Below are 26,078 nucleotides of genomic sequence, written 5' to 3'. Positions count from 1 at the left end.
TAAACGTTCAAAGGGTGCCTTTTTTAGATTCCGTGCCCATTGGGTGTTTATAAACAGTTGCAACAACCGCATTGGTAGTTGTCTCAGAGCTGGGACAAAATTCTAATAATCAAAGTTGATTTAATACGTTACGAACTTGATTTGACGTGCCCCTATGAACCATATTTGGGACATTCAACCGCCACAATAATGTGCCATCGTGTGTGAAAATTTCATGGCTTCATAGGTTATTCAGTTTTTAGTACTGAAGCTTGTTTTAATCGACTAATTTTAGTTACGCTAAAAAGTTAGTCGACTAAATTTAGTTAGACTAAAAAGATAGTCGACTAATTTATTTTCGCTAAAAAGTTAGCCGACTAGTTTTAGTTAGACTAAAAAGTTAGTTGACTAAATTTTGTTAGACTAAAAAGTTAGTCAACTAAATTTAGTTACGCTAAAAAGTTAGTCGACTAAATTTAGTTAGACTAAAAAGTTAGTCGACTAATTTTAGTTAGACTAAAAAGTTAGTCGACTAAATTTAGTTAGACTAAAAAGTTAGTCGACTAATTTATTTTCGCTAAAAAGTTAGCCGACTAGTTTTAGTTAGACTAAAAAGTTAGTTGACTAAATTTTGTTAGACTAAAAAGTTAGTCAACTAAATTTAGTTACGCTAAAAAGTTAGTCGACTAAATTTAGTTAGACTAAAAAGTTAGTCGACTAATTTTAGTTAGACTAAAAAGTTAGTCGACTAAATTTAGTTAGACTAAAAAGTTAGTTGGGTAATTTTAGTTACGGTTTTTTTAGTTAAGTTAGTTACAATTTTTAGTTTTGGTCATAACACTAACTACAACACGGCTGTATTAACAACATTAACAACTTTAACTACTACACCATGGGAGAAACAACAGGTAGGGTATTCGGTAGTAAAAATTTGCAATAGTTATTCAAAAACATCAAATTTAAACAACCGACTGGTTGTTTGTATTTTAAAGGTAGCAAATAATGCTCTTGTTTGTAATAGCTAAATGTATCAAATATTATTAAGAGAATTTAACCATCTAATATTTCATCAGGGACGACGATACCGGGGGGACCAGGGACCCCTTCTCCCCCCACTTTTTTTCTAAAGGACCTTTTTATAATTATGTGCAACATTATTTTATTATAGTTCATTAAATTATTAAATAAATAAAAACACTTTATTTATCTTTTATTACAATTTAACCATTATAAGAGTAATGCAAGAAATAAGAATGCTTAAATATAAATGTTTTAATATTTAACGTTTTCGGCACAAACATACTCCGTCTCCTATTTTTAAAAAAGAAATATCCACCCTTTCGTCGTTTCGAGCTTTTCTTGTTACTTCTGCCATAGCTGCTACATATTCTTTATTTTCCAATGAAGCTGCTGCGGGATTAACCATTAATCCCCACAGAAGTGTATTATCTAAGGCTAATACTCCACCAGGTCTTAAAAGTTGAATTCCTAAATCGTAATACAATGGATAACCAGTTTTATCTGCGTCAACATAAATAAAGTCAAATGTACCTTCGTGACCTTCGTCTATAAACTTTTGTAGTGTTTCACTAGCTGGACCAATGCATTCTTTAATTTTTTGACTCACACCAGCTTTTTCAAAAAACTGTCTACCATGACTGATGAATTCATCGGTAATATCAAGAGCATACACAATACCGTTTTCTGGTATTGTAAGTGCACAGTTTAAAACGTTATAGCCTGTAAAAGAGCCTACTTCAATGCATTTCACAGCATTTAGCATTTTAAGAAGCATACGAAATAGCTGAATTTGAACAGGATCCGATATCATGTTTGCTCTAGGAACATTTGCAACAGTATAATTTAATAATTCAGTCAATAGAGGTGGTTCATTTAAAGTTTCTCTAATAATATAGGTATCTACTGTATCTCTATTTTCCATAAATGATTTTGATACACTCATTTTCTTTATTTTATTACTAAAAGTTATTTTACTTACTACAAAATAACATAAAAATATTAATTACTAAAAATATTCAAACACGTATCAAAATGATGTACATAGTAAACTTATATGTTACATGTTAAAATATCAAATAATCTTATAAATAAAAGAAGTAAATATTTTAAATTATTATAATAACCAGCACATATAAATAAAATATTACACATTACTTTAATGTTCAGGATAAATAAGCCGTTTAGTCGTGTTCAGGATAAATACGCCGATAAGTACGTCATGTTTAGGATAATTAGGTCATGTTCAGGATAAATACGCCGCTACATACAAAGCGTAAAATGTACGGTTTATTTTAAAACTTAAAGTTTTAAAAATTTTAAGTTGAATAAGTTTATATAAAATGTAGTAAAAATAAAATGTAAAATACATCAAGCAAATTAAAAAAAGCATACAACAAGCAAATTTAAAAAAAAGCATACCAAGCAAACTAAAACAACAGGAAACTATTTGGTTTTAAAAACGCATGCAAAAGGTAATTTATATATAAACGTTAAGAAAATTATATATATATATATATATATATATATATATATATATATATATATATATATATATATATATATATATATATATATATATATATATATATATATATATATATATATATATATATATATATATATATACAGTGCCGTGGCTACTAAGTCCAAGCCTCCCTCCTCCTCCTCCTCCACCAAAAAAAAAAACTTTTCCTAAGGATCCCAAAACCTTAAAAATTTTTCCTTTAGGTATTTCTTACGTATTACTAAAAAAAAAACTTCTTTAAATTTGCAAAAGGGCTCCAAAAATTTGCGAATGTTCCCCTTAATATGCTGCACTCCACCCCTACCCACCCACCTCCACCCCAACTCGGGGGTGTCATAGATTCATAAGTGGTTTTGCAATTTCAATTAAAACAATAAGTATAATGCAGAAAGTATTGTAAAGTTTTCTTGCACGGTGAAGGTAAATAAAAAGTTTATATTCAAATCTAAGGTTTGGCTTTGTCTGGCGGCATAATGTTTTTACATATGGGCAATAAAATGTAGTTATCAGTTGATCTGTGTCACGTGCTACTTTATGAATACTGCAATATTGAATGCGATTTCTTAAGAACATAAGTCAATATTTAAAAGAAAAAAGATTATTTCATTATATTATTCATTTATTTTAAAGCTAAAAGAAAACAAAAAGTTTAAATTTTGTTTTAAATATTCAGTTGACAATCGCACAGAACAGTAACTGCTAACCTAAAGTTTTTTTTTCTTCGATGATTAAAAAGTTTTGTTTTTGAAGCTTTTAATTATTTTCAATTATTCTTGTAGGTGCTTTCTATGTAATTGAAAGTTTTTTGTTTATAAAAAAAGATTTTACAGTTACGTTATGAAAATTTCTTTTAAAAAATGGAATGTCTTAACATAATATTTAATATTTAACATAATTTTTAATATTTTTAATGTTTTAATATTAATCTTTAATATTTTCTATTTTTGAATAAGTTTTATTTTATTTGATTAAGCTTTAATGTCGTTTGACAAGGAATTTGCTTGTAATTTGGAATTAAGTGCAAAGTAAATGACACATAAGGTAAAACTGAAGTTATTGTAAACACATTATGTGGTTTTAGACAAAACAATTTATTTATAACTTCACTTAATCAGCTTAATATTGACAATTATTTCTCATAAAAAAAGGTAGGAAATAAATTGCGTCAAATAATTTCTGTACTTTTTGTTCTCTTAAAACATTCAGAAAAAGTTTAGTTAGAAACAATTTTTCATGACAGAAAATTTTATTAACATTTTTATTCTCTTAAAACATACAGAAAAAGTTTAGGTAGAAACAATTTTTCATGACAGAAAATTTTATTAACATTTTTATTTTATGATTTTTTAAGACTTCGAATAAATTTTAGACAATTTTAAAAAAGTAAGAATTAAGAAAATAGTCTTTAAAGCTTTATTTACTGAAGGAGAAGAAAGGAGGGGGCGGGGGGGGCGGGTTGGATAGACAAACATTAAGGGGGGCTGGAGACAAACATATAGGAATTTTTTGTTTTTAGCCTAATATTTTAAGTTCACATTAATATAAACATAAAAAAGTCTAAAAAAAAAAGTCAAAATACAAATGTTTTAAAATATTCTGGTTAAAGCAATGTGGCTAAAATTGACGGAGCAAAATAAAGAAATCAAATATTTTTTTCACATTTAGGTGTTGAATTTCAAACGTTAAAAAATACTTTGGTTAAAGCTAAGCCATTTGGATAAAATTGGTTGAAGAAAATAAAGCAAATAAATATCTTTAAAGTTTACTCTGTCACGTTGTATTAAACAAAACTTTTTATATAAAGTATTAAACTGCAATTAAAATCTGTTATAAATATTAAGTACTTCAATTAAAATATATATTCTGTCGGATTAGGAGAGACTTGTATAACTGTAGAAATAAATATTTATATAAACAATTTTATATAACAACAAATTGTCGAACTCGGAAGATGTCTTTCATAAAAAGTTAAAAAAAAAAAAATGTCTGTAACAAAAGATAAACTTAAAAATGTACAAAGTGTTCCCTAAATATAAATTTATGGAGAAATTTTTTTTTTTCTAAAGCAAAATTCAACAGGAATTATTACATAAGTAGATAAAATAAGCATTATGTCACCCTTTAAGTTGCAACATCGCAAACTTAAAATATGCAATACCTTACCCTTTCGGTTGCAACATTGCCAACTGAAAAGAAAACATAACGAATAAATTTGTCCCATCGTTATTTATAATAGTTTTTTGTTACCACAAATAAATATAAATATCACTGTCTTGTGACCATAATATAAATGTCTTATGATCACAAATAACGCTACCTCGTGACCATAACGTAACTGTCTTATGATTACTAGTAGTAACGTCTTATGATCGCGATGTCAATAATAATACGCAATTATCATGATGCAATTTTTATGTTCAGAACGTCTTTTTAGGACAAAATGCCTGCTAGGTTCATACGAATAATTTAATACGCTAAGTTACTATTTAATGCGTTTAAATACGATTGTTAGCTTTATTGTAATTGGCTAAAAAAGAATCTTCTAGCATGTAGTTGGCTGTATGTAAGTAATCAAATTTATTGCGCTTAGTTACTGTTTGATGCACATAGTTACGATTATTAGTTATTCTCTCTGGGTAGTTTATTTGACGTTAACTGACCTTAAATTAAATTGTATAAACATCCAAAGCCTTTGAATTTATATCAAAAAAATCAGGTAATATATTTAAATGGAAAATTTTATTATTTTATTTTTAACTAAAATGTTGCTTTTTTCTTCCAACTTTTGATTTTATATCACTAAAACTAGGTTCATATATTTAATTAAGAATTATTTAAAATATTGAATATTATATTTTATATAAAGGCACGTAGCGGACTAGATGCCTATGTAGTAGCTATGTTACGGACCACGTGTTATATAGTAGCTATGTAGTATCAATATAGCAGGTAATTTAGAAGCATGCTGTAAATTAGCTATATATTGGACCGGTACCCCGTGGGTTATTTAGTACCTATATAATTAACATTCTTGAATGCTTTTTATGGACTGACCAGCCGGAAGTGCAAAAACGTTTATGTATAATAATTTTAATAACTGAAACCAGCAGTAAGGGTGTTAAATCTGCTACAGTCGCATGGGCTAGCACAACAGCAAGTCTGCTGTTTTAATATTGGTAGTATGCATGTGTAATATAACTCATAACTTAATTCATGTATGTTATTTAAAGCAAAGCTGTCTTTTTTTTTGCTTGATGAGACATTCATTCATTATGCCTAAACGCGCCTTAAATGCAATTTATAGTTTTTTTAAAACAACTTTTCATAATATGTTTGCAACAACAACTTTCGATTTGGAAGAAACTGTTATTCTTTTTGGGGGAGATTTAATCAAATGCTGTCTGTTGCGTAAAGAGGACTGAAGTTGTAGAAGCATGTTTAAAATGTTTATTACATTGGAAATGGGTGCAAAAGTTTTATTAACTAAAAATATGAAAGTACATAATGGGGAAGGAGAACTTTGACAACGGCTATTAAAACATGGCAGTTAAACAATACCTGTCAAAAAAGAAGATCCTTTTAAAAGATGTATGGAAACACCGCATCAGTGCATTATTAAAGAAAACTGTTTAATTGTTAATAAGATATTTGGAGATTGAGACGATTATACTAAACGATTTATATAAACACTCACTAATGTGGATTCACTGTAAGTCAATGAGCAAGTGCTCGAAATAACCGGGAAGAGTGAAAGCTTTTGTAAATGCTGATCAAACTGAGATCGATAATCTCAATTTGAACAGCAATAAAAGAAATAACGTTCCTATTGAGTTTTTAAATAACTTAGTTCGTCCAGGTACGTCTCCTCAATGTTCAAAATTTAAAATTTAATTAAACTTGGCTATGTAATAGTACTCAAATGAAAGTTTTTGCTCTTCAAAATAATTTTATTAATATTGATCAGCACCAATAAAAATATTTTATCATCAGAAACATCGGTCAAAAAAATTTTTCTAAGAGGTGTTACTAATGTATATATAGGCTTTGTAGTCTAACCTTTTATAATTAATTAGAAAACACGTAATGTTTCGTAATAATCAGTGTAATGTAATTTGATCCTACAAATATCTTATGCCAAGTGCTATTGCTCAGCGTAATTGTTATGATGTTATTGTTGTAAAGTTTTGTGTTAATAGACAGCTTAGATTATCTTTCCATTGGTGTCTATCGTTAAAAATGGTTATAGTTAGTTTCATTACTCCACCGAATTGCTTTTAATCATAAAATCTAAGACAACATTCATGATACTATATTTAAGTAATACTATAATAAAATTCGTCTTAATCTCAAATTCATTTTTTTTAACTTTAGTGTTGTTAATAATTATCAATTAAAATAAAGATGGCTTGAGTAATAGAAGAGTATGTTGTAAAGATGATAGAATTCTTGCTTCGACTATGGTTTTACACACAGTAGTAATACCTGACTCATTTACATTCTTAATTTGCTATGGACAAAATTGTAACAATCTAATAAACTTTTAAAATTCTCAAAAAAGTAGCTTACATTATTCCTATTGATCCTATTGTTTAGAGTCGTGGCTACACTCCTTTTGGGGGTGGGGAAGCCTATGTAGGAAGCCACGTAGGGGCTCTTTTGGAAATTTATAAAGCTTTTTACTTTAGTAATGCCCATCGGAAAATTTTTTAAGAAATCGGGTCCCTTAAGACCCAATTTCTTAAAAAAAAATTTTAGAGGATGGGGGGGGGGGGAGGCTTCAACCCACCAGCCACGACACTGAGTATGTCAGATACACGTTTGACAGCTAGACTCTGCATTTTTTTAAAGAATGCTAACCAAGACCTAAATGAGCTAAATCGGACTGGCGATACTTAATTAGATATCAAAAACATTAAAAAAAACTTGAGTTTATTTGAGTGCATCATACTCCTTAGCACCTGGTTTAAAATTATCACTGGCATAAATTACAAAAACACAGATCTCCAAGCCAGAGATGTAACTTTAGATGTGTTGATTGAAAGTTTAAATTATTCAATAACATATTCTCAGATAAAAGCTAGATTTTTTTTTAAGTAAATTTCTGATAATTTAATTGTTAATGAAAAATTTACTTATTTAAAGCCACTTGATTAAAAAGCATTTTATAACAAATATTTTGCTTAATAAATTCTCTAATACTAATGTAAAGATATGTTGACCAGCCTAACTAACTTAAGACGCATTACATTATAGCAGTATTTCCCAAACGAGGGGCGTAGAAAATTTTCTAGGGGCAATTCGATTGTTCGGGAGTATGGGAAAAAAAAAGGACTTTTTCAGTCTAAATTTAACCGCATAGTCGAATCTCCAGGAAACGTCCATTATGAAGTGCATCATGTAAAATTTTTTCGCTGGAATGCATTCGGAAAACTAAGATTTGCTTCGGAAAACTAGGATTTGAAAAACTAATTCGGAAAACTAGAATTTGGACCAGGATTATCAGTTGTTTGTATCGTTCTGTCACTGTGCGTTACCGTTAATTTGAAATAAAAGTAGAGCTGTGCTTATAAAAGCAGTGCTGTGCTTACTAGAAATAAAAGCAGTTGTTTGAATTAACCTTTGTTTTCAAATTTTTAATACATTTTATAAATAGATATAAGTGACATTTAAATATAATTGGTAAGTAAATAAAATTGTAGATGTATTTTATAAATTATTTAGAATTTAGATGCCTCATAGAAAAATAAAGAAGTATGTAATGATTGTTACAAAAACAATCCCCTCTGGGCAATAACTTCAAACGCTAGTTCAGAATAACGATTAGCGATTGCGGAATAAGCAATTCCCTTTGGAGAATTGCACGAAAATTTATTGCGAAAGTATTCCCTTGAGAGACTAATTCCGCCCGAGGAATTCTCACTTAAAAGCCATAGCGCTAAACATAATAACAGTTGGAATAACAAGTCGAGAAGACTACACACAGTTTATATATAACTCGTTGTTTATAATTTAATATTCAAATATAGAAATAAATATAACACAAAAACTAACGTGGATTCTCTTTCAATAATAAATAAGAATACGAAACATTACAAAATATATATTTTTAATTTCCTAATTGATTTTAAAATTCATTTTTTAGCCCATGAGTAGTGCAAGCAAGAAAAAAATTTGGTTTCATACCTGCTGTCCATAATGCACGGTTACCTTTTTGTCTATTATGCCAACAATGCTTGAGCAATGAATTGATGAAACCAGGTCGTCTTGAAGCACATTTGAAGGCAAAACATAAAGATCAAATTAATTCAAATTTGAATTATTTTCAAATTTTAAAGAAAAATTATGAAAAAAGAGCAACTTTAAAGTCTCACTTTACTGCTCATAATGTTAATATTAATTGCACTCTTGAGGCTAGCTATCAAATTTCATTACTTATCGCTAAATCTGGGAAAAATCATACAATAGGAGAGCAGTTAATCAAGCCTTCAATATCAACATTTGTTAAAACTGTTTTTGGAAAAGATGACAAAGACGTGAATATCATGCCACTAAGTAACAATACTGTCAGCAGAAGAATAGACGAAATGAGTAAAGATGTTGAAATACAACTTATCAAAAAATTAAAAACAAGACTTTTTTTGGTGCAAATGGACGAATCAACATTGAGAGACAGCGAAGCAGTATTACTTACATATGTCAAATACATTGATAATAATGATTTTGCTGAAGAAATGTTATTTTGCAAATCATTAAAAAGCAGCACTACCGCTAAAGATATATAAAGTACTCTAAAAAGTTACTTAGATACGAGTAAAATACCGATGAAAAATATAACGTCCTGTGCTGCTAATAGTGCTCCTAAAATAATGAGCAAAAAAAATGGTTGCTTAAAACTGATGAAAAATCAAAATCCAGATATGCTTCTTGTGCACTGTTTATTCACAGGGAAAACTTTGTAGTTAAAAGTCTTTCTCCTGTTCTAAATAAAATAATGAACTTGGTTATAAAATGCTTTAATTCTATTTAAGCAAGTACAAAACAAGAGCGCATTTTAAAATTATTTTGTGAAGAAAACAACGAAGCCCATGTGAGACTTTTACGTCACACTGAGGTAAGATGGCTGTCGAAAGGGAACTGTTTAAAAAGATTTATAGAACTGTTTGATACTCTTAGTGATTTCTTTAAACAACAAAACTGAAATGCAATATCTGTTAACGATCGATTCTAAGGCATATTTGAGTTATTTAACCAATATTTTTGAAAAATTAAATATATTGAATAAAGAACTTGAAGGAACAAATAAAACTCTTGTTGATGCAAAAGCGAAGATATTTGGTTTTATTACGTCTATTGAACTATTTGAAAAAGACGTTTACCAAAAACAATTTAAAAAGTTTCATTGGCTTCAAAAATGTGTAGTAACTGATAACGCTATACTTAATATTGTCGAGCATCTAAAAACTTATGAGCTGATTTAAACGGCAAATTTTCCGATTTAAAAGAAATTGATTTTCCAACTTGGTTGATGCAGCCAATGTTCGTTAATTTATCTCATATTTCAAATATGCAAGAAGAATTAGCAGAAATGCAGAATGACGAGTCAGTTAAAACTTTATTTAATATAAAAGGATCGATGGCATGGTTTTTTGAAGAGACCAAAATTAAATATCCAGGCACAACAGAATGTGCAAGAAAACTATTATTACCGTTTCCTTCTTCATATTTAGCTGAATGCGAATTTAGTGCCATAACTGATTTGTTACTTAAAAAAAGAAATCGTTTCGATATAACACAACGGGGAGATCTAAGAATGAAGCTAACAAAATTGGAACCCAATATAAAATCTCTTTGTAACCTGCATCAAGCACAAGGATCTCACTAAATTTCATTTATTTTAGACTTGAATACCTGATGTATTTTATTTTATTTACCTATATATTGTTTATTATATTTTGTTTAATTGAATTTTTTTGTTTAATAAATAACTTTTATTTATAAGAATTACCTAATGACTAGTCAATCTGCGAGCAAGTTTTTTCCAGTCATGAATGGAAAAAACTTGCTCGCAGATTGGATATTAGCAATGAAAAAATCGGTTGTGCTTTGAATGAGTTCCCTGCAGTCTTTGAAAAAAAATTACAAATTCTAATCAGTTGGTTTACAAAGAATCCTCACAAATTATGGAAAGATATTAAAGATAGATTGATTTATTGTGAAAGAAATGATGTACTTATTAAATGCAAATGAATTAAGTTTTCTCATTTGTTACAATGTAAAAATTGTCACACCAAATGTTCTAATAAAATTGTCTTTACTGATTTAATTTCTAATAAAATTAAAGCAGCCACGCAACTTTTAACTAATAGGTATTAATAATAGTAATAGCAATATATTTGAGCTGTGACCGATAACTCGGTGAGTGTAAGTACACTTAGACAGCTATATCATTTTTCAGCATAGTTGCATTATTCAAAATCCATCTGTCAAGTTTAGCCTTAAAAGAATTCATAGAAATTTACGACATTAACGGCATTAACGACATCAGTAGGTAGTCAACTCCAGTAAAAAGTTTGTTAAAAAATGATGCCAAGGTAAAAAACTAGTTATTTCGCAACTATATTTCATTTGATTACTCTTGGTGATTGATAACTATATTTCATTTGATCACTCTTGGTGATTGATAACTTCATAGCAAAATTTCATAAATTAAATTTTTCAATTCCATTGAATAACTTATACATTTAAATCAAGTCACCCCGAATCCGTTATGCGACTAAGGTAGTAAGACTTTATTTAATCCTATCTTATAACGCAGCCCCGAAGCAACCGGGTGGGCAGGAGGGGCATTTGCCCACCCAATAATATTTCAAATAAATAATTTTGAAAATAATGACTAAAAAAAAAATGATCCTTAAAACCATTCGGGGTAGTACTGCCCCTCCAATATAATTTTTGTTCCTACGGCCCTGTAACGTAGTTTTTTTAGTGGCGATATTATTCTTGTTGCACAATGCTGTAACTAAGAAATTAATTTCATTTTTAAGACATGGAGACCACACAGATACAGCGAATTTAATTAATGGTCATACAAAAGTTGTGTATATAATTTTTAGTAATTCACTATTTAAACTTAAAAATGTATTCCTCAACATACCCAAAACTTAATTTGCTTTACTTGTACATAGAGTTATTTGATTTTTCCATTTCAAGTCAGAGTTAAATACTACACCAAGATCTTTTTCAGCGACAGTGGTACTTAAAGGTATATTTTGCATAAAATAAGTTCTTTTTGGGTTATTTTTACCAAACTGCATTATCAAACACTTTTCAAAATTAAATTTTAATAGCCATTGTTGGACTAATTGACAGCTTTATCAAGGTCATTTTGCAATAGGTTAACACTTTCTTCACAATCAACCCTTGATAATACTTTTGTATCATCAGCATACAATTTTAAAATATTAACAAAGTTCTCAGGCAAATCATTAATATAAATAATAAATAGTTAAGGGCCAATAACCGAGTCCTGCGGCACACCACTAAATATATTCTTCCAAGATAAGACAATTTCTCGCATGTCAACTCTTTGTCTTCTACTTTTTAGAAATGCTTTAATCTATTTTAACAATGTACCAGAAATCCCATAACATCTAAATTTTTGTCAGTAGTCTTTTATGAGGCACTGATTATTGCGTGACATTTATAATTAAATTAGTGACAAATAACAAATTTATAGTTAAATGTGATAAATAAAAAAATTAAATTGCGTAACATTTAAATTTTTTATTTGTCACGGGACAAATAAAACACTAAAGCACTGTTGTGTTGTATGTCACTAAGTCCGATTTTTCTCGCCACAATTAAATAAATGAAATGTAGCGGATTAAATCGGGCTAAGTGACATGCGACACGATAGTGTTTTAGGTATCCCGTGATAAATAGAATGTTTAAATGTTACACCACACTTAAAAAAAAAAAATAAAAAATGTATTCTTTTTAAAAACCATCGTCAAATAAAACGAGGCTACTAAAAATTTGCACAAAATTTGAACGTTCGAAACTCGGGAACAAATTCGAATATTTCTGCAGCTCGGAGTTAAATTTATTCACTAGACATTCTTATTTCATAATCTGATCCTGATTTTGGAAATTAAAATTATTTAAATAAAATGGATGAAATTAAAGAAAACGACAAACGAAGCTTATTTGAAACTTCTATCTAAATAACATAGACAAAGGGAAAACAATTACAGTGCATCATTTTATGCAAATGAAAGTTGCAAGGTGAACAATTTATAATATTATCAAAAGAGTTGACGGCAATATTGACCTTAAAAGAAATTCGGAAAGCGGCAGAAACCATACAAAATGGACATAGGAAAAATTACTTCCCTCATTAACAAGGCTGAAAATAAAGTTGTAATCTCCCAGAGAAATCTTGCATTAAAATATGGAATTCATAGAAGTTATGTTTATAAAATTTTTAACATGCATGGACTTAAATATTTCAAAAGAAAGAAAGCATCAGAAAGCTCTGAGATTCAAATAATTAAACAAAAGCAACGACTGTTAAAACTTTCGAAAACTTTTTTCCGACCGTCAAACGAGTTCGAAATTATCATGGATGACGAGTCCTATTTACATTGAGCAGCCAAAACACACCAGGAAATGATAGCTTATATAGTCAAGATAAAGACAAAACTGAAAATAATATTGAATATAAGTTTAAATCAAAGTTTCAAGCGAAAGTTTTAGTACGGATTGCAATCAGTAGATTTAGTAAATCAAAGCCTTTCTTTGCAATTAAGAATAATGCCATTGTTGCAAAAATATATTCCAAAGAATGCATTGAAAAGAAACTTGTTCCCTTTATCAAACCGCATCTCAAAAATATAAAATATATATTTTGGCTCAATGGTGCAAGCTGTCATTATGCAAAGCTAACAATTGAAAGAAGTTTTTAATTTTTAAACTTCTATAGATATTATATACATAACATATATTTAAAGATGTTAACAATCGAAAAGGAGAGAATTTCTAAAAAAACCTTCAAACTTCTAAAAGCATCAAAACACCAGGAAAAATTTATTGCGCATGCGTCATGATGTACTTGCGCATATGTCATGATAGAGATACTTATATTATTAATGTGCTTAGTTAATTAGTTAAGTCTTCTTCAAAAATAATTATCAGAGCGAGGATCCTAATAAGCTGCGGATGAGCTTATTAGGATCCTCTGAAATAAAATTCTTAAAGATTTAAAAGAAACATAATTAAGATAAAAATTACTTAGCCCGCCCACCTTGTTTTTAAAGAAGTTAAATATAACCTATGTTTTTAAGGATGATAATCCACAAAATGTACCGCAATTAAGGCCATTAAGACATTTTGGGTTTACCTAAAACAGAGAGTCTATTCCATTGATTTCAAAGCAAAAAACTTTAACCACCTTAAAAAGAGAATTCAACTTGGGTCTAGAGATTTCAAAGTATTCTGTACTTTGTGTTACAAATAATAAATTTTGAATTGATTTAGTGTTTCAAAACTTTTCAAAAGACTTTTCACAAGACTTTTTTTCTTTTTTTAACCAAAGATGAATTATATGTAGTTAGTGGAAGCACAGGATGAGAGACCATCCTGTTATCACGTTCTGTGTTATAATGTGATTTCATTGCCCAATTATTATTCGGTCTCAAAGTTTGAAGTTTGTAGTTTTGAAGATGTATGAGTTGGAAAAGTCACAGCATTTATTATCTTTACAAAAATTAATTGATTCAATTGTTAGATGTGATCCAGGATTATTAAAAACAATAAGTCTGGAAAAATCTTTGCTGCATCTCAGATGATTTATTACAGTTTTAACTAGATGTGGGGCTCCCTCTGTTTCTAGTGGTCCACCATTCACTATTTTTGCTTCTAGTTTTTGTGTTAAAATATCATAAAGTGTGGTAAGTGGTTTTCCAAAGTATTTAATTCTGCACAGTTATTAACAACCTAATGATGCTCTCCTGAAGACGCTTTTGAAATTTGCTTGATACCGTTGCAAGCTATTATTTATTTTGGTTTACGGACAATAGTAATACCTGACTCATTTACATTCCTAACTTGCTCTGGAACAAAGTTGTACCAATCTAACAAACTTTTTAAACTCTCAAAAAAGTAGCTTACATTATTCTTATTGAAGGCAAAAGCACATATTGATATGCTAGCTGTCTTGCTGTTTTTGGGGCTCACGATAAAGTGTACTTGCCATTTTCAATTAGTCAATTAATTCTTTATCTGCCTTATTAGAAAATAATTTTTATAGTCAAGAATTTAGAACATATTGAAATTCATTAGTAGATTTTTTCTCTTTTTGTACATACCTTTTGAGAGTCATAATTAAACTTTTGCTAGCTTTAGCAGTTCCACAAATACTTTTATTTTCCAAAAACGTCATTCACAGCTATCTATCAGTATTTTTTTGAGTAAATTCTTTTTATCTTGTATATTCTAGGCATACCGAATTCTGAAAGAAAAATAAATAAATTTCAAGACGCGTGTGTTCATGGCAGATCTAATCTCCAGATCAAGTATCCCTAATAAAAGTGAATCAAGTGCCCTCTGTTACGTTTAAGATTGTAAAGTTTTAAAACAAAAAACCTATGAAAAATTTATGAAGTAAACTTTACATGGTCTACATTTTCATCAGCATGAGCTTTTGGAAGTTAAAACTTACGGATTTGTAGTCACAAAATCCGATCATTTTTTTCTATTCATTTATATTTCCGAAAAACTTCTTTTTAAAACTTAACGACTTTTTTTTAACGATGGGGTTTTGTACCTTTATTTCACAAATGTTATCAAACTTGATAATGTTAAATACTTGATAATGTTAATTGATACTGATAAATGTTATCATACTTGATAACAATATACCGAAAACGATTCACTGTGTAGTCTTTCAACTATTTGCCGTAACTTTATATTACTCTTGGTAGTTTTCTTTGCCAAACCATCATTTATATAGACAAAACACACTTTCTTTGCTTTTTTTAACTGCATTTAAGAGTTTATTCTTATCCTGATTGTTTTAGAACTATTTTTCTGGGTAAATTATTTTTCTTAATTTTGTCTACTCAATGCGCTTTTTCCACACACACAATCACCTTTAAAAAATTTTTTAACTGTATTATTACAGAAATTCCAGCTTTCACAAGGTTTTTTTCTACACAACAATTTCGCAAATTATTGTTTTTAAGACCTGCTTTCATAGGTTTTTTTTGTTTAAAATGCTTATCTCGCTATAACATTTTTTGCTTGAAATTCTTATCATGTCATAACGCTTTTTAACTTTATTGATTGAGAGTTATTTTAACATCGCATAAGTTTGTTTGAATATTCGACACATTGGGATTGTTATCGTTTACATAATTTTTAGTTTTGTCAATTCCATCGGTTAACTTTTTAAGTTTTTATTTAATATCGGTGTTGAAAGCTTCTTTTTATAAATTTTTATTTTTTTATTTTGTTGGTTATAACTTATTTTTAGGTTTATAATAGAAATTTCCATTTTTCAAAAAAGATAATCGTGTTGTTAGAACGAGTTTGTTTGCTTCAAAAGGACGCTTCAATTTCAATGAGGATGAATCTATTTGATATTATCTTTTTATATATTAATTATCTATAATATTGCTTTTTGATATTTATCACAATGTTAATTTATTTTTTTGAAAGTTAATTTTTATATAGGGTAAAGGAAGGTATGTTCGTGATATATGTAATTTCGTGATATTTCGCTCGGCATTTGTAGCGAACATACCTATTAGTCAAAAACATCGAAATTGCGTCAAATGGTACCCCGGGGTACTACTGTCGATTCACAAATAGTCGTTGGGTGCGTGTGATACGTCAATTGTTTACTATCAGTTTGTACATTCTTTAGCATTATTTAACGTGCGTTCAGCACATTTGTTTGGAGTACTTGTCCAACATTTTTATTTCCAGACTTGTGTTTTAAGGTAAGTAAATTATTTTTATTAAATATTAAACTAGAAAAGATGCTTGATTTAATGGTAAAACTTTTGTTTTTTTATTAACTTCCTATAACTTATGATTCCTTATCGCAGTTACACATTTTCTTAACGTTTTCACCTCAAATGAATTTACATTTTTAATCATGTTTCTCAATTGACAAACAGAGAGATTCAAAGTACAGAAATTCAACCACACAGTAATACTGCTATACAAACATTGTTAACTATTCCATCTGTAGAGCCAACCACACCTAACCCTAATAGGCCAAAAAGGGATTCAAGTGCAAAGTGTCTGACTCCTCCTGATCAACCTATTCCATTAACTTCAAAGGATTCTATTCCTGTATGTTCTAAAAAAAGTGAAAAAAATAAAAATGCTTCAAAAGATGATGATTGGGAGTGCGGTGTTTGTAAAAAAAGTTACAACAGTGATGTAAAAAAAAAAAAATGGAAAAAAATGGGTGCAGTGTTCCTATTGTTTAGTACCTTATCATGAGAGTTGTCAAACATATGAGGACATTGGTGAAGTATTTATGTGTGATACATGTTGTCAACAAGAATGTGATTTAGAAAAATAAGTTAATCAGATATAAGTATGGTTAATATTATAGTTATTATATTAAGAGTTTTTTGTAGGTCTGTTATTTTATTTTCTAAGCTACCTATGTTAAAAGTATATTTTTTTTATATATAAATATAAAGTAATGAAAGTATTATTGTAATTTTGTTAACTTATAAGCCTGACTATATTTATATTTTATGAACTTAAAGTCTGATTGAATAGTTATGAATTCAAAACAAGTGTTGATATTTTTTGTTATATTATACCAGATGTTATACTTAATTAATAAAGAAAAATTTAAATATTATTGTGTATTCACGAAATTACCTAACCACTATCACGAAATTAAATATCATATCACAAAATTACCTAACTTTTCTCAATGACTTTTGAGCTTTTATAAAAACTTATCAAAGGACTTAAAATCCCAAAACTGCATAGATTCTAGTAACTTTACTCTATGTACATCAAACAATTAAAGTAATTAAGTAAAATTACTGAAATTGACTTTGTAATTACACATCTAGTTAATTTATCACGAACATACCTTCCTTTACCCTATTGTTAAAAATCCAAATCTTTGTCTATCTAGAAAGCGCAACAAACTCGCAAAATTTTGGCACCTTTTACCTCAAGTGTGTGGTGCGAAAAGAAATAACAATTTAAATAAATGTTGTTTAAATCTAAACTAAATTTGTATTTAAAGATTTCAATCTTCATACAATCATCTCTTAATATTCAAACATGAAAAAATTGTGATCCGACATTTGAAAGTGGGATTAAAATTTCATATGGTTATAATTTTAGAACAGTAAAAAGATTTTTTGAAACTCTGCTTAGTTAAAGATTATATTTAAAATATTTTGTCAACATTACGTCTTATATTAAGAGTAAAAGATGTCAGTATTAATTTATAAAAATCATTTATAAATTTAATAGTTTCATATTTAGGTATAGAATGAAATCAAACTATTAGTGATTTTTCATTCTAATATTTATTATCGATGCATTTTTTTGCAAAGCATTTACTTTTAACATAAGCGTGAATATATTAGTGTTTGAGTTTACTCTATTTCTGTTAACTTAATTTAAAACTCCAAAATACCGTGTTGGTGTCTATGGGTAAGCCCTTTTTTGCTAAAACCAATGAAAAATAATACTGAAATCAATATAAAATTAATTGACTTGAAGTCAAAGTCTACTAATTCTGTGTAAACTTTTAAATTTTCTGTGATGAAATATGCTTTTAAAACCTTTGACAGCATATTTCATTATAGAAGCAAATCAAACAAAATTTTGTGAGAAATTTTTTTATATTTGTTTATACTTTTAAAATTTTTAACTTTTCTAATTTAAAAAAGCTCGAGTTTAAAAGATACAACTGAATAAACACTAATTTCATAGGTGCGAATGGCGAAAGTGCGAACTGGCGTAAGTGCAAACCTGTATAAGAGTAAACTGATATAAAAGCAAAGCAGTTGCAAAAACTGACGCAAATGCAAACTGACATAAGTGCGAACTGGCATAAGTGAATTTGCAAACATTGACATAAGTACGAATTGGCATAGATGCGAACTGTCATAAGTGCAAATCAGTTGTAAAAACTTGCACAAGTGCGAATCAGCTTAAGTGCAAGCTGACATAAGTGCGCCAAAAGAAATTGCAAATATTGGCATAAATGCGAATTGATATAAGTGCGAACTAGCATAATTGCGAAGCAGTTGCAAAACCTGGCATAAGTGCGAATCAGCATATTTGCAAACTGGCATAAGTGCGCCGAAAGAATTTGCAAAAATTGGCATAAGTGCGAACTGGCATAAGTGCAAACTGGTATTAGTGCTTAATGTCAATTCGCATTTATGTTAATATTTGAAATTTTATTCAGCACACTTATGTCTATTTGCATTTATGTCAGCTTTTGTAACTGCTTTGCACTTATGTCAGTTCGCACTTATACCAATTCGCACTCAAAAATTCCAATTTTTGAAAATGTATTTGGCGCACTTATACCAATTTACACATATGCCAACTTGCAATTATGTCAGTTTTTGTAACGCTTAGGATTAATGCCTGTTCGCACTTATAAAATTCTTCTTTATTCAGCCATCCCGACGCGTAGGAATACAACGCACACAATATTTTTCTTTTTAACATTTGAGATTTCGCCAATTTTACTAAAATCTGAATTCTCGAGAGAAATAAAAAGCTTTGCAAACCTTTCATAGCAATGAACTCTTTTATAACAATAAAAAGTGTTGGACTTTAAAATCTTCAATTAAAAAGATATTGTTTGTTTACTAATCTTTATAAATTTTATTGTTACATTATCTCTGAATTCAAAACTTGGTGTTCAACCCTTTTGAAAGTTTTCATTCACGTAACAAAGAACTTAATGAAATACTCCGTTTATTTGTCGAATTACGAGATTCGAAAAAGCCTTTATTATTATGCGGAATATCAGGTATTGGAAAAATACAAATTATTATTTATTTATTATTAGGATAGATGCAGCATTTTGAAAATTAGGAGCTTCAATAGAAGTCCTTGTTAAAAACTAAGACCCGTTCTCGAAGATTCAATAAAGTCTTCAAATAGCTATTCTTTAGATATTGATGTAGTTAATGAAAAAGTAAGATGACAAAATCGGATTAACGCATTATTTAGAAAATTTAGAACCTCAATAGTAGCTCTTTATCAAAAACTAGGACCTACAAAAAACAATTATATTTTTGACAATCTTAACAATGAAAGTGTTGGAAATTTTAATATGCACATTTCAAAGTGTACGAAGTTATTTTTTGTATTTTGTTATTTAGGTGCCCCAAGAAGATCTGACGGTCTTATCACAGAGCACCGTGGAAGTGCATTTAACAGGAAGTTCACGCCTCCTTCCTTACCGTGACGTGAATATATGTCCAGAGTTCATTTCGAACCTGGATCTAAAGCAAGCGCTCAAACCAATGCGCCACGGCGGCACATATTCATGCTGTTATTGAAAAAATACATAACTAATTTAAAAACGAAAAGACCTTGTATATGCTTTGACAATCTTAACAATGAAAGTGTTAGAAATTTTAATATGCACATTTCAAAGTGTACGAAGTCTTTTACTTTGATAACCACCCAATGGAGAACGTGGTCACATAACATCACCAAGCATTTTATAGTCCAAGTTTTAAAATGCTTGTCAATAGACAAAGAATACTTGAATAATGATGCCATTCGATTACTAGTCAGTTATTCCTTACTAGATTCTTTCGGCGATGGTAAATATTCAATGCACGATCTAACACAGTTGTCGTGTAAATATTTTCAAAATAAAACTTCTTGTTCACAAACATTCCTTAATCTTATCAATTATTTCAACTTTGAGTTAAGGGCATCAACGATCACGCTGGTTACGGAAAACGATTTTGTTTCTCGTTTTCCGTACATGTTTCAAAAAAATAGAAAAGAGATTTTTTCAGGAATTTTTCGGAATTCTTTCATCGTTCACCAAGCGTTATATTTGGTTTCTTAACACGTAAAGATATATTTCAAGAAGTAATTCAAATACTAAGAGCTGTTCAAAGTTTTAATACAAAAACTGATGGAGAAAATTATGAACTAACTCTTGATACAAAACTGAACATTGTTATTTGTTTACACGTTATGGGTAAATAAAACGATCCTATAGAAATTAATTATTCTATTGATAAAATATAAACTGAAATTTTAGGCATCAACGATCCGACAACAATGTGTGCAAAACATGGTATTGCAAACTGTTTGAGAGATTTGGGAAAATATGACGAAAACTTGGAAATTTATTACTTTATTGATAAAATATAAAAAGTTTCAGGTATCAACCATCCATCAACAATGGATACGAAAACCGATATCGCAAACTGTTTGAGACATGTAAGAAAGTATAACGAAGTTTTAGAAATTTATTACTCTGTTGATAAAATGAAAATTGAAGTTTTAAGTACCAACCATCGGCCCACAATGAATACAAAAAAATATTATCGCAAACTGTCTCAGCGATTTAGGAAAACATAACAAAGCTTTAGAAATTTATTACTCTGTGGATAAAATACAAACTAAAACATTAGGTATCAACCATCCGTCAACAATGGATACAAAACAAATATCGCAGGCTTTTTGTTTAAAATGGGAAAATATAACGAAGCTTTAGAAATTTATTGTTCTTTTGAAAAAATAGAAACTGAAATTTCATGTATCAACAATCCGTCAGTAATGTGTACAAAAAACAATATGGCAAGCTGTTTGTACCATATGGGGAAAATATAACGAAGCTTTAGAAATTTTTATTCAGTTGATAAAATGCAAACTGAAGTTGAATCCTCAAATCTTTTGATCTGATACAAAACTTTAAGTAAAATGAAAAAATATCACTATTAGCGTCTGGGAAATTCCGGAAAAGACTTTAAAAATTTAAGAACGTTTCGTCCGATTCTTATTACTTATGTTTTTATGCAGCCATTTTGTTCCTCAGCCTATTTCATCATTGAGTTTTTAAATTAAAAACGTGTTCAAATAGAAAAAAACGTTTACAAAAAATTAAAAAATAAAATGATTTATATAAACACACAAGGACTCAAAGAAAATATGTATGACCAAAGTCATCACAACTGTTTTATAGAACCCCTATTTGGGCTTTAATTTATTTTACTTTAACAAGTTTTAAGTAAAATAAATTGTTGAAAAAAAAATTATATAAAAATACGTTAAAATATAAAAAGACAATCATCTCTGTTATATATTAAAAGTAAAAGACAATAAATAGAATAAACTCCTTTCAACATGAATTAAGTTAAACAAAAAATAAAATATAATATAAGAAAATAAGTTTAACAAAAAGATTTATCAAAAAGGTTTGCATATCAAATTTCAAAGCTTTCATTTGATTCAAAATTTCTCTTTTTATTTGAAACTTAAATGAATTTACTGATTTCACTAAATTGAAATGGATTTTTTAAAGCTGTTCCATATCTTGGGCCCTCGGTATGTTATATTGTATTTAGTTAATTTACGAGGCAGTGTATATGTGAGCCTCTGATTAGATCTTAGAGAATAGTTATTGTTTTGATTTATTTTAAATTTTGTTTCAAAGATCCAAAGATGTATTTGCACAGAAGTTATTACACTTTGATAATTTAAAAGATATAACTACATCTGTAAAATTCATTTAATTTTTGCACAGATGTTACTTGACACCAATGAAATTTCAGATGTTGTTGGACAGATGTTATTAGATATCATTAAAATTACAGATGTTGTTGGAAAGATGTTAGTATACTTCATAATATTTACAGATATTGTTGGACAGATGTTATTAGACATGGCAAAAACTGATGTTGTTACGCTGACCCTATTATTCTGCTAGCATGTTTTTGCATACTAAACATCGTTTTAAGTTTAGCAAGTTGTGTGCCAGCCCACGCCATGTTACCGTAATTAATTTAGCTATGAATTCGGTAAAAGTATGTTAATTTAAGACTTTGAATATTAACGAATGGGCTAATTCTGTACATGATGCCAATTGTTTTGTTTACTTTTAATTCTATGCATTTTATGTGAGGAAGCCAAGATAAATTTTTATTTACAAAAACTCCAAGGTATTTTAAAAATTCCTCCTTTTTAATTTATTTATCATTTATGAAGAGAGCTGTTAATTTAAGTGGCAGATTTTCTTCTTGTGTTTTTATTTAAAATAATGTATATTGAGTTTTATCCGTGTTTATTGAGAGTTTGTTAGCTCTAAACCATTTATTTACTTTTATTATTTTATATCTCCATATAAATGATTAATATCACTATTAAACATAAATAAATTAGTATAATCAGCATACATAATTGAGTTTAATTTTGCAGATACAATACAGAAGTTGTTCAGATAAATTAGAAATAGGAGAGGGCCGAGAATTAAACCTTGTGGAACTCCACACAAAATGTTTAATGTACCAGAATCCGGATTGACTACATACTGTTTTCAGTTAATAAGATAAATTTTTACCCAACTAAATATTTTGTTTGTTACACCATAGTAACTCATCTGGGGATTATTATTTTGTCCCAGGTGGGTTTTATATGGTAAATCCCACATGGGATAAACGTGGTAATCTCACATGGGTTATATATGGCAAACTCTACATGTAATATACGTGTTTTTTCCCGCATGTAATCCATGTAGGAACTATTTTTTTGTCCCACATGATTTTTATATGCTAAATCCCATATGAGATCTAGGTGGAAATTACAACATATTTTATAGATTTTAAGTGCCTTATATATTTTAATCTAAATGGTTAAAAAGTACTTAATACCAGATGAATGAAAGTTCAAATATTTTTATGATATCACAAAAAAGCTATCCTAACCCATATAGGATATATCTTTTTTTTGCGCGAGGCTTTTGTCGAGATAAGACACTCTTTAAAAAAAGAAAAATGGCATAAAGTTTAACAATCAGGCAAGTAAAAGAACTATTAGAAGCTCACAAAAATAATTTGTTAAAAATCAATGGTAAGAGAATAGACTTAAAGGGAAAATAGAGCTTTAAAAAATGAAAACATATCCATAAAAAATAAAGTTTCTTCCATAAACATTGGGATGAACCTTTAAAACAAATATTATGAAAAAACCATAAAGCAAACAAAAACGAAGCTTATGAAAAACCATCACATCAAAGAAAATGAAAAAAAAAAGTTTGAGCGAAATTTTTATAGACAAAATTGCTAAATCAGAAGATCGCAGCAGGAGAAACAATTTGAGGTTTAAAGGTTTTGGAGAAAAATAAAGCGAATCATGGGAGGAAAGCGAATCGAAAGTAAAATATTTTATTAAAGAAAAACTCAATATAAAACATGATATTAAAATTGAAAGGGTCAGCATAACCATAGGCGTAGATTGCGGAAAAATTCACTAAGCATTCAAAAATATTAAAAAAATCACAATATACTTAAGCAATAATAAATATAATAATTTAAAAACAATAGAAATGTTTTAGCAAATACTTATGATCATTTTCAAAAGTTCAAGCTCTTTTCGAACCTATTTTGTCGAATTTCAGAAATTCCATGCTTACGATGTCTCAAGAAAGTTTGAGATCGGTAAAAACTATTCAAAAAAAGCAAACAAACGCAACTACAAAAACTGAAGAGCTGATAGTTTAGTGAGTTAAATGTTCATTTAAAATTTTTAATTTTTTTTCGCGTTCAGAATTGATAACTTTGGCAGTATTACTGGTATTAATTATTTGTCTTCTTCGCTTTATTTAAATAACTCAAGTTTTTGAAGAAATTTTTAAATTGTTCAACAGTGCATTGACTTTTAAGTAATAAGTTGTACGTTGTAAAATGAAGAAAGTTAATGAATACTTTTCAAGAAAAGAAAATCAAATTGAAACAGTTGCATCTTTTTCTGAATCTGAAAATATTAATAACTTTCAAGATAATACTCATAACAGTTTATCATTTTTTCAGTTAGATGGTGCAACTGATTCAACTGCTGTTGTTGAAGGAAAGTATCACACCTACCATAACCTACCATCACGAGTCCGGACTTTTAAGTATAAAATGATTTGTGTAAATGACAAAGTTGTGGTACTAAAAACAAGAATATAAAAGATAAATTTATACTCCGTGTGTTAGTCATAGAGTAAAGATTTGATGAAAAAAACTCTTTCAGTATTGTGCAGAAGTTTTATAACTTGTTCGGCTCTAGCCCGCAAAATTGGCAAATTGAAAAAAAAAAAAACATTGGATGCTATTTGCACAGTATGTTTAGAAACGTGGCTAGGCTGTCCTACACCCCCATTGGGGGTGGGGACCAGCCAATTTATGGAACCCATTTGTAAATGTAGGGGCTCTTTTGGAAATTTACAAAGCCTTTTTTTTTAGTAATGCATAGTGGAAAATTTTTTTAGAAATTGGAGCCTTAATGAAAAGTTTTTTAGAGGGTGGGAGGGGGAAGGGGCTTTCGACAAACCCACCACGACACTGAGTATGTCAGATACATGTTTGTCAGCTAGAATCTACGATCTTTTAAAGAATGATAACCAAGATCTAAATCGGACTGCAGAAACTCAATTAGATATAAAAAACATTAAAAAAAAACATGAGTTCATTTAAGTGCGCCGTCCTCATTAGCACTTGATTTAAAATTCTAACTAGCATAAGTTACAGAAACACAATGTCAGAGTGTCACAGCAAGTCAGTGTCACAGTGCTGCAAGTCAGAGATGTAACTTTAGATGTGGTCATTGAAAATTTAAATTATCCAAATACCTATCCTCAGAGAAAAGCTAGATTTGCAGATGAGGCACCAAGTCATAAATTAGGCAACACCAGTGCAGAATTTTGCTTCAAGGGTGATGTTTGTTATGTTCTTAGAAAATATGAACTAGCGTTTTAAAGCAGCCATGGATCCTGAGGCATCATTTGTTGTTGTATGGAAGAGCAAGACGTTAAATAAAGATCTGCAGCGTAAAAAGTTTTACTTGTTTGCATTAAATACAGAATTGATGTTTCTTTTTATTTAATAGATAAGTTTGAACAATTAAGGACAGTTCTCGTTTGAAATCTAGAATAAATATATTTATCGCTTCTTCAATTATTAAACAAACCTCGTGAGTTAAAGCTTACTTCTCCTTTTCTGAACACTTTAGATGTTCTTAGAGCTTTTGTACTCTTACAATGACCGTTGCACTAGCAGAACGCCATTTCCCCAGGAGAACGCCATTTCACAACGCTTATAATAGTTAAAAATGCTTTACGTTCTTCGATGTGTCAAGACTTTTTATTTTGGGAAGACGAGCAAAAAAAACGCCTTTTGCAGGGAAGCTAAACTTTGATGTAGTAATTGAACTTTTTGCAAGCAAAAAACTTGCAAGGCTCATTTTAACTAATTGTAAATTGCAAAATAATACAGTTAAAGACAATAACTTTTTTTAAACTTTAAAACTTAAAATAGTA

General features: G+C 29.1%; 3 protein-coding genes across 3 annotated transcripts; 2 read left to right on the top strand and 1 right to left on the bottom strand.

Annotated features, from left to right (window-relative positions):
- Nucleotides 1-1,174: 1,174 nt before the first annotated feature.
- Nucleotides 1,175-2,009, bottom strand: LOC100213913 (probable caffeoyl-CoA O-methyltransferase 2). The gene has a single exon (XM_065810823.1). The coding sequence runs from the start codon at nucleotides 1,940-1,942 to the stop codon at nucleotides 1,259-1,261; it is 684 nt and encodes a 227-aa protein (XP_065666895.1). The 5' UTR covers nucleotides 1,943-2,009; the 3' UTR covers nucleotides 1,175-1,258.
- Nucleotides 2,010-8,772: 6,763 nt separating this feature from the next.
- LOC136086981 (zinc finger BED domain-containing protein 5-like) lies at nucleotides 8,773-9,306 on the top strand. Its single transcript, XM_065809483.1, has one exon. It carries the CDS (start codon nucleotides 8,773-8,775, stop codon nucleotides 9,304-9,306), a length of 534 nt encoding a protein of 177 aa, XP_065665555.1.
- A 782-nt stretch (nucleotides 9,307-10,088) lies between these two features.
- LOC136086980 (SCAN domain-containing protein 3-like) lies at nucleotides 10,089-10,406 on the top strand. Its single transcript, XM_065809482.1, has one exon. The coding sequence runs from the start codon at nucleotides 10,089-10,091 to the stop codon at nucleotides 10,404-10,406; it is 318 nt and encodes a 105-aa protein (XP_065665554.1).
- Nucleotides 10,407-26,078: the final 15,672 nt, after the last annotated feature.

The sequence above is a fragment of the Hydra vulgaris genome, chromosome 11 (genome assembly GCF_038396675.1).
Source record: "Hydra vulgaris chromosome 11, alternate assembly HydraT2T_AEP".
NCBI lineage: Eukaryota > Metazoa > Cnidaria > Hydrozoa > Anthoathecata > Hydridae > Hydra > Hydra vulgaris.
This window is presented reverse-complemented; position numbering and strand designations above follow the sequence as displayed.